Genomic DNA, 10,317 nt, shown 5'->3' with positions numbered 1-10,317 from the left:
CCTTAAATCTATTTCTCACTTCCACTGTATAATCATAAGGGATTTGATTTAGGTCACACCTGAAAGGTCTAGTGGTTTTCCCTACTTTCTTCAATTTCAGTCCCAGGGTAGAGCCTATATGTCTGGATCACACTGGGCACAATAGGAATCATACTCAAATTTTGTGTTTTTGAGTAAGATCAGCAAGAATTTCTAGGATGGCATCTGTTTTATATATCATATAAATCTTACATATGATGACCCAAGATTTAAAATGTGTGGCCAACAGGGATCAGATATGAGTACCTTAAGATATGAGTGCTTAGGTCTCATGGCAACTATTTGCAAACTTGTCTTGTTCTTAATACCTCTGTAAGGCGCAGGTCTTATTTCATAGATAAAATTCATTAATAAAATATTTGTTTGATAAATGATCACTCTATTCTAAATCTCATTTTATATAGCAGTGAGCAGGAGGAAAACAAAACAAAACACGCATAACTCCTGGTCTTCTAGAACTTCCAGTAGATCTAAAGGACAATCAGCATATAGCAAATAGTATAAATATCAAGCAGGATATTGCAATGAGAGTGACTTCTTTGAGAAAATAGAACCAATAATGACAGGGTTACAAAAATCACCCTAAAGAAGCAATATTGAACTGAAGCCTGAATGATTAAAGGAGATTTTGCACAAAAAACTGGAATTAAATAATTCTAAACAGATAAAAGATCAAGGTCAAAGATACTGAGACAGGAATACTCTTAATTTGCTTTGAGGAAGAGAAAGATGCCTAGAGATTAGGGATTGAAGCCAACAATGGTCCTTGATGTAGAAGTAGATGTGGATGGGCCAGGTCATGTAAAGTTTTCTGATCATGATACCATGATAAATAACTTGCATTTTATTTTAAGAGCATACAAATCCACCAGAATATTTTTTTAAACAAAGGCTTATGCTATCTAGTAGAGTTTTGTAGAAAAGCAGTCTGGCTCCTTTGCTTTTTTAGAGACAAGTGCAAAAACAATTAAGCTGGCTAGCAAATTATTACAATAACCATGGAAATTGTTTTGAACCAAGATACTGGGAATATACAGGTCTACTGGTGAAAAGTGAGCAGGTTCAGGGTATGTTTTAGGGTAGAAATGATAGAAACTGATAAAGGATTTGATGGAGAGGGGAAGAATAGCAAGAATGGTTCTAGAATTTTTGTAAACAATTGTGTGGTTGGTGGAGTCATTTTGTGATATTTGGAGGAAATAAGGAGATAATTATTTAGGGGGAAGATGAAGTACTTAATTGCCATAATTATAATTTTTAGATTAAATACCGAAGTGGAGATATCAAGGAGACAATTATATCCATGAGTTTAAAATCACAGAAGGGGTGAAAACTTAGCCTTGTAAATTTCAGGCTACTATAGTGAGTAAAAACTGACACTCTTTTCACTTTCAGGAAACTTACAGTTTACTGTGTAACAGAAACCTTAGTGAAATAAGTCATCTAATGTATATCAAAATATAAAATGAATGAGTTACATAAAGATGAATGTATGTTATAAAAATAATAGGTACTTGGAGAAAATCTGTCCAAGTTAAGGGGCTTCCTGAAAAGTGATGTTTCAGATGAAGAGGAAAAATGCAAGATTGTTTGAAAAAGAGAATAAAGAGGTTGGGGAGAAGATGGAGAATCACATCTTGGCAGAGAGAACATCAAGAGAAAAATCTTGTGAAAAAAAAGCAGTGGTGGTTTTGAAAAATAAATGTGTTCAAAGAAAGTCCAGGCACTCAATGAAGAAAATGTACTAAAAATAGTGAACTATCTAATATTGAGAGGGGCTTGCTTGTGCTTATGCCTAGTTGCTCAGTCTTGTACAACTCTTTACGATCTTTTGGACTGTAGCCCACCAGGCTCCTACGTCCATGGGATTTTTCAGGCAAGAATACTGGAGTGGGTTGCCATTTCCTTCTCCAGTGGATCTTCCTAATCCAGGGACTGAACCCACATCTCCTGTGTTTCCTGAACTGCAGGTGGATTCTTTACCCATTGAGCTGTGGGGGAAGCTCAGAACAAGAAATAAAAATGGATAGGCTCCTAAAAGAAGCTGCCTGATGAGATTGGTATGATAAAGATGAAGGATAGGCTATAAATGGAAGTCAGAATCCGAAGCTACTTTAACATGTTGGAATAATCAACGTGTTTCATAATCAAATATGAAAGTCAATATAAAGTTTTAAGCACCTGCCTAAATGATACGAGCCATTAAATCTTTGTAATGACTTCCAGGGCCAGAATTCAAGTCAGGATAATAATGTGAAAAACAAGCCAATCAATTCTGCTGCAAAGAGGCCTTTAGATTTAGTTTTTCAACATTGGCTTTCTGATCTTTGGAACAGCAGTTTCTAAGGAAGAGAAAATAATTGCTCATCCTTTCAATAGTGCCTATTAAATGATTACTTAGCCAACTAATGACATGAATGAATAGTGGGTGGAGAACTCTGGGTTGATGTCAGAGGCAAAGTGTCTTCAACCTGAGTCTCCAAGTCACAGGAGCACACATGGGTTGAACATCCCAGAGGGTAAGAACTCCCATGGGAAATCACTTGCCACAGGTTTCATGCATAAATATTCCTCTTGGCTTATCACTAAGGATGTAAAACTAATTTCTGGCTATGTCATTTAGAGTGGGAGAAAATAGAAGCATTTCCACTCAGTAATATTTGGAGGAAAATATGCTTGGAAATAACACAAATGGAAAAATATGGGTGCAGAGTGACTACTTTATAGTACTCTTAATTCTAAATGCTTTATGAGTTGGAAGGAGAAAACTAAGAATTCTTTCGAGAATCTTCTCTCTCAATTTTATAGGTATACCATCTCACCAGCATCCCTGGGAAAATGTCCCAGAAAACATATCCTTCCGAAAATTAGTTTCCTGCTCCAGTCTGTTCATCATTACAGGTGTCTTCTAAGGTCCGCCAGTGGATGAATAACGACACTTAAGTGACATCAGGAGAGCACCATTCTCTTCCAGCCGACAGATAAATATGCCTCTAAAGGACAGAGTTGCTTGACCACATTATGTAAAGTTAGTTAACTTATAGCATAATTTTGTTTACTTAGAAATTCTACCTCATCTGAAATCGGAGCATTCTCTTTGAAAAATACTTTCTTGCTGCGTCGAAAAATTATCTCAGATCCAGAATGATAGCTTTAGTAAGCCCCAGCACTAATTCCTCCTCCTTCCTTCTCACTGGATTTTCTGGTCTGGAGCAGCAATATCCCTGGATCTCTGTTCCCTTCTCCACCATTTATGCTGTTGTTCTTCTGGGTAACTGCCTGGTGCTGTATGTAATCTGGACTGAACCTAGCCTGCATCAACCCATGTTCTACTTCCTGGCCATGCTGGCTATCGCTGATTTGTGCATGGGACTGTCCACAGTGAACACAGTGCTAGGGATCCTGTTGGGGTTGATTCAAGAGATCAGCCTGGATTCCCGCATTACCCAGGCCTATTTCATCCATGGTCTGTCCTTAATGGAATCCTCTGTTCTCCTAACTATGGCCTTTGACCGGTACACTGCAATTTGCAATCCACTGCGTTATTCCTCTATCCTGACTAATTCCAGAATTATCAAAATCGGACTCACCATTTTAGGTAGGAGTTTCTTCTTTATTACACCCCCTATTATCTGTTTGAAATACTTCCACTACTGCCGTCCCCACATCCTCTCTCACTCATTCTGCCTGCACCAAGACCTTCTCCGCCTAGCCTGCTCAGACATTCGATTCAATAGCTACTATGCCCTGATGCTGGTTATTTGCACACTATTGTTGGATGCTGTGCTTATCCTCTTCTCCTATGTCCTGATTCTTAAGTCAGTTCTGGCAATTGCCTCTCGGGAGGAACGGCATAAGTCATTTCAGACGTGCATCTCCCACGTTTGTGCTGTCCTCGTGTTCTACATTCCTATCATTAGCCTTACAATGGTGCACCGATTTGGCAAGCATCTCTCCCCAGTGGTCCATGTCCTTATGGGCAACATCTACATCCTTTTTCCACCTCTGATGAACCCTATCATCTACAGTGTCAAGATCCAGCAGATTCGTAGCAGAATGCTCAGACTCTTTTCTCTAAAAATATGTTGAGATATTACAGTGTTCAAAATAGCAACAATAAGAATAAACAAGCAAATATCAGTACAAAAATACACTTTGTTGGAATTAAGACTTTAGCCCTGAACCCATGATCCTTGATTTTAAAACACACTTTAAATGTAGATAATCACCTCAAACAAGTTCCAGCCTAGCCTATGTCTTGGAAGTCAGCTGTTTTTAGGGATGGAGGTAGGAAATTCTATCTGAAGCATTCCATGGATTTCTTCTAAATTTGTGTAAACAAGATAGACATAGGTAATGCCATAATTGTGACCATATTCAAAAATGTATAAACCTATTTAACATGCCCAGAATGGCTTTTTGAGCACTTTTTTGCATGGAAACAAAGTCAGATTCAAATACTTGGTCTTTAAGTTTCAAAAGTGGGTAACTTGAAGCATTTTCAATTATCTGAGATTTAGTTACTTAATCTTTAAAATGGGGAAAATACCCAACTGACAGAAATTTTGTAAAGATTGTCTGGACCGGAATTGTCCAGTAGTATTTTTCATAGTGAATAGAGGGGGAGGAGATGGAAGCAGTGACAGATTTTCTCTTCTTGGGCTCTAAAATTACTGCAGATGGTGATAGCAGCCATGAAATTAGAAGACAGTTGCTTCTTGGCAGGAAAGCTAAAACAAAATGTAGACAGTGTGTTAAAAAGCAAGGACATCACTTTGCCAACAAAGGTCTGCATAGTCAAGGCTATGGTCTTTCTGGTAGCCATGTATGGCTGTGAGAGCTGGACCATAAAGAAGGCAGAGTACCAAAGAATTGATGCTTTCAAGCTGTGGTGCTGGAGAAGACTCTTGAGAGACCCTTGGAATGCAAGGGGATTAAACCAGTCATCCTAAAAGGAAATCAACTCTGAATACTCTTTGGAAGGACTGATGCTGAAGCTGAAGTTCCAATAATTTGACCACCTGCTTTGAACTGTTGACTCATTGGAAAAGACCCTGATGCTGGGAAAGATTGAAGGCAGGAGGAGAAGAGGGCAACAGAAGATGAAATGGTTGGATAACATCACCGATGCAATGGACATAAATGTGGGCCAAATCTGGGAGATAGTGAAGGACAGGGAAGTCTGCAATGCTACAGTTTATGGGGCAGTGAAGAGTCAGACATGACTTAGTGACTGAACAGCAACAATAATTTTTCTAAAATGATAAAGATGTTCTCTAAAATAGAGTAATAAATACAAATGTAGACTGCTAGCTGCATATGGCTACTAAACACTTGAAATGTAGGTAGTACAACTGGGCAACTACATTTTCAACTCTGTTTTATTGTGTTTAATGTGCTTAATCACTTAGTTGTGTCTGATTGTTCAACCCTTAGGACTGTAGCCCACCAGGCTCCTCAGTCCATGGAATTCTCCAGGCAAGAATACTGGAATGGGTTGCTAGTCTTTCCTCCAGGAGATCTTCTTGACCCAGGGATTGAACCCATGTTTCTTGTGTCTCATGGATTGCAGGTGGCTCTTTACCTGCTGAGCCATTGAAAAGCTCCATTTTATTGTGTTTTATATATATTTAAATGTTAAAAGGCAATTACATTGGACAATGCAGTGGCTACTGCATTAAACAGTGTAGATCTAGAATGTAAAGAGGGCATACAACAAAATATGACTTTGAATTTAACTTGTACCATATCTAATTTAAATTGTTATATATATATTTTATTATTTTATTTTTTAACTTTACAATATTGTATTGGTTTTGCCATATATCAACATGAATCCACCACGGGTATACACGTGTTCCCCATCCTGAACCCTCCTCCCTTCTCCCTCCCTGTACCATCCCTCTGGGTCGTCCCAGTGCACCAGCCCCAAGTATCCAGAATCGTGCATCGAACCTGGACTGGCGACTCGTTTCATATATGATACTATACATGTTTCAATGCCATTCTCCCAAATCATCCCACCCTCTCCCTCTCCCACAGAGTCCAAAAGACTGTTCTATACATCAGTGTCTCTTTTGCTGTCTCATATACAGGGTTATTGTTACCATCTTTCTAAATTCCAAACATATATGTGTTAGTATACGGTATAGGTGTTTTTCTTTCTGGCTCGCTTGTTATTTTTATATGGAGACTTACTTGTTACATTTTATATGCAGACTTCACTGCCTTTGTGCTAGAAGCTGATTTTGCTTTGAATCTTTAAATCTAAAGAGGTGAATGTGAAACTGTCTGTTTACCACTGATTCTGAGTTCAAATGTAAATTAACACAGGTTCCCTTCTAAATAATTTAGTTATGTTTTCAAAAGAAGGAACACAAGAATCACTTAGATATCTGTGCAGAGACAAAGAGGACAATTAGTTCAATAATTCTATAATCTCTTAGGAGGGATCAGAGCTATTATTCCATAGAATCTAGAAACCTAGCTTCCAAGGACTAAAAAAACCTGTTATCTATGAATTCAGCAGTCCCTCCCTGGGGCTGTTGTCAGTCTGGTGGCCTAAAGAGCCAATGAGAAACAATGACCTTTTAGGAGTTGACATGACTTTATTATAAAGCCTAAAAGATATAATCCAGCTTGGGTAAGGAATACTTCTAAAGCAGTGAGTTAAAAAAAAAAAAAAATAGGTTCTCTCCTTTTTTCCTTTTGTTATCCATGTCATTGCACTGCTCCCTAAAGTGAAATCATAACAAATCATGAGAAAGCTAAAAGAGCTGGGGTGTGGTGACAGAAGTAGGGTGCAGGAAATTAGAAAGTCTCGGCTCAGCTGGTATTCATTTAGCTCTCATATCAAAAAGTTAAGGTCCAGAATGGGAGAGATCAGTGATTCTTACAAGTGACAGACATGGTCATGGATTCGAAATGTGATTTTAGTAAAAAATAATCTGCTATAATAAATCCATAATCAGATACTCACTGTACACTATACCTCCTAATTTTCCTAAAATGATCTTATTGTTAAATATACAAAGGATTTTCTACAGGAGGCTATATTTCTGTTCCCTGGGATCTTTGTGACCATTACTTGAAAAAGGAAAAAAATCTGATAGAGTAATAAATAGAGACTTCCAGAGGAGGAAAATGAAAATGCATCATTTTCTAGAATGTTTCTGATTAAAACTTTAAAAATAATACCAACTCAGCCAAGAGCTCTTTTGCAGTGGGAATTTATATCTTAAAACTTTTCTACCAAAAGTGTGGTTTATAGTTCTGTAGCCTCGGCACCATCTGGGAGCTCGTAAGAAATGTGGAATCTTGGGCTCTAGTCTTTCTACTGAATCAGAATCTCTATGAGTGCTTGCTTTTGTCTATTAAAATATGGCTTTATTTGATGAGTTTGGATATATATCAGACACCAATGACCACAGTCAAGGTAATAGACATGTCTGTCACCTCCAAAAGTTTCTTTGTATCTTTTGTGTGCTTATTTGTTCATTTTGTTATAAGAACACAATATGAGATTTACCTTCTTAGGCATAAAACAGCATGTTGTAAAACCGCAAACATTAAATATGTGCAGTTTTTGTATAGCAATTATACCTCAATAAAACTGAAAAAATTGATTTATTTAAATTTTAGCTATGTCTCAACTTTCTCCAGAATCCTATAATGACTTTATTAATTTCTTTGGGAAATGTCCTCTGGTTCTTCTGGTATGCTGTCTTCCTCTTTGCAGTGGGTCAATAAACCTCATTATGTCAGATTACAGTATGTTTCTTGTGTTTTTTACATCTTCATATGTCATATCAATTCATGTTTTGTTCAATCTTTAAGTTTTATTTCTACCAAATAACATACCAATTATTCCCCATGCTGTATGAACACACTACTATAAATTTGAAAAACTATTAATCAAATATATTTTATATGTGCATTACTTAATAAATGCATTTTTCTTTAGCTGTGATCTTCATTCTCCACCTATTAGCATGTCAGTCTATCTTATCTTTCTACTGAAAAACAGCCACCAATGTATTTCATTACATTTTTCTCCCCTGATAACTTTCCCTCATTCAAATCTGAGTACTCAAGGAAAGACAAGTGAAGTGAAACTCACTCAGTCGTGTCTGACTCCTTGTGACCCCATGGACTATGTAGTCCATGGAAATCGCCAGGCTAGAATACTGGAGTGGGTAGCTGTTCCCTTTCCAGGGGACCTTCCCAGCCCAGGGATCGAACCCAGTTCTGCATTGCAGGCAGATTCTTTACCAGCTGAGCCACCAAGGAAGCCCTCATATTGCTTATAAGTGAGCAGTTAAGGAGGATCAAAGGCTCAGACTCTCCTCTAGCAGCTTCCTTTGCTTAAGCAAAAGAGAAAAAAGGGAAAGGAACACTTTCATACAGAGGTGGATGTCACCAGAGTGAACCTCACCATTCTGGATGTGAGGCCACTTGGAAATACAAGCAAGCCCAAGTGTCTCAGAGCCCTGGGTTGCTTGGGACAGGACACAGTTAGTTAACATCTAGGAGCAGTGCCAGGAAAATCTGCGTTCAAGGAAAGAGAAATAGTGAATAATTTATGTTTGACAATAAATTATCCATACAGACATCTGCTTATTATTATGTAACTGTTTACAAACAAGGATATAGATCAATATTCGTTGATTTAGGGATTCTTAAATCCCTAAATGATTTCTTAATTGAAATCTATGATTTCTTCTGTGAAAAAATAAGATGCTAAATAAGACATGTAGTATCTCCCAACTGGGATAACATGCTTAGATAAAGTTCTCATGTCTCTAAGCACAGACAAAGGGGTAAAATGTCTCCATCCTGATCACATTGGATATCATCGGAAGGAGGAAAAACAGATGACTAACATTTGCTTTTTGATTTGTTATAATGAGCATGCATCACTCTTTTAATTAAACAAAATCTAACAAAACATACTAAATTAAAAAAAGACAAAATAAAGGACTGAAATTTGTTCCTTTTAATATAGGCAGTTTCACTGGCCCCTGTGCTAGTTTGTCTATGTAAAGCCTAAATTTTACGATATATTTGAAAAAGCACAAACCTCCTTAAGCCTTACAGATAGTCCTTGTATATTTTCCCTCAGAACAAGTTACCTAATAACCTTAAGTTCCTTATAGTAGCAAATCTAAGAGATACTACATTAGTGATTCTTCCCAGATAAAGACCCTCAGGAAAGTGATTTACAAAGAACAAGTGGACAGAATAGCTGCTGTCAGTAAACGTATTCTTCAATGTGTCAGAACAAATTACTTTGAGAAAAGTTCAAGACTTCTGAATTACTGCTCCCAATCACTGAGAAATGATACATCCTACTAGTGAAAAGGAAATAGTTATGCTTTTTTGTCTAATACAAACTCCCAGGAGCATTGTCTTAAGAATGAAAAGAAGGAAGGTATCCAGTTATGTCCAAATTAGCTGTCCCAAGTAAGGACTCTTCAATTTCACTTTTCACTTTCATGCATTGGAGAAGGAAATGGCAACCCACTCCAGTGTTCTTGCCTGGAGAATCCCAGGGATGGGGGAGCCTGGTGGGCTGCCATCTATGGGGTTGCACAGAGTCAGACACGACTGAAGCAACTTAGCAGCAGCAGCAGCAAGTAAGGACTATCTGGGGTTCCTTTCTAACTATTCCCTTTTTAGGTTCTTCAAATTAAGTAACTTGTTTAATAGTCATGTAGTTAGAATATGACTTCACCAGTACTTGAATACAATTCTACGTGGCCCTAGAACTACACTGTTTCTATTAACCACATGCTGCCTGTGTGCACATGTTCAGGCCCAGTCAGATTATGCCATCAGTAATATTACAAAGTAATACCCTGATCCCGAGACCTACAAATTAATTACTGCAGGTTATAAGACTACAGTTAAAGCAGATCATGGATGTCCCCAAAGATCACCAGGGCAGTTAGAAGAAAGATAGGAAAATTTGTTTTCCTTCCTTCCCATCTTCATTTCTGTGTTTCCTTCAATCACATTCCTCTTCTCTCCCCCATCTCTAATGTCCTGATGAAGCCCAACTCTAAGCCCCCACCCTATAACTATATTTCACTCATATACAGAGCTCTGGCATAGATATGTGCCAGACACACTTCAAAATTAACCTTTACTCTCACTCTCTGAAATATAAAAATCTCTGAAATATAAAAATATAAATATAAAAATTTAAAAGAAATTTCACGCAGTTCATTTTGGCTATATGTTAAATGGTTGAATAATTGGTTTATGTAATTAAAAAGT

At 37.5% G+C, this 10,317-nt stretch overlaps 1 protein-coding gene across 1 annotated transcript; it reads left to right on the top strand.

Moving 5' to 3' along the window:
• Positions 1-3,174: 3,174 nt before the first annotated feature.
• On the top strand, positions 3,175-4,128 carry LOC112579367 (olfactory receptor 51V1-like). Its single transcript, XM_025265724.2, has one exon. The coding sequence runs from the start codon at positions 3,184-3,186 to the stop codon at positions 4,126-4,128; it is 945 nt and encodes a 314-aa protein (XP_025121509.2). The 5' UTR covers positions 3,175-3,183.
• Positions 4,129-10,317: the final 6,189 nt, after the last annotated feature.

The sequence above is a fragment of the Bubalus bubalis genome, chromosome 16 (assembly GCF_019923935.1).
Source record: "Bubalus bubalis isolate 160015118507 breed Murrah chromosome 16, NDDB_SH_1, whole genome shotgun sequence".
NCBI classification, from domain to species: Eukaryota; Metazoa; Chordata; class Mammalia; order Artiodactyla; family Bovidae; genus Bubalus; species Bubalus bubalis.
Note: the sequence above shows the minus strand (reverse complement) of the source record. Positions and strands in the feature narration are given on the sequence as shown.

Coding starts and splice junctions, on each gene's coding strand:
- LOC112579367 (XM_025265724.2), top strand. CDS start 3,184: ATGATAGCTTTAGTAAGCCCCAGCACTAATTCCTCCTCCTTCCTTCTC.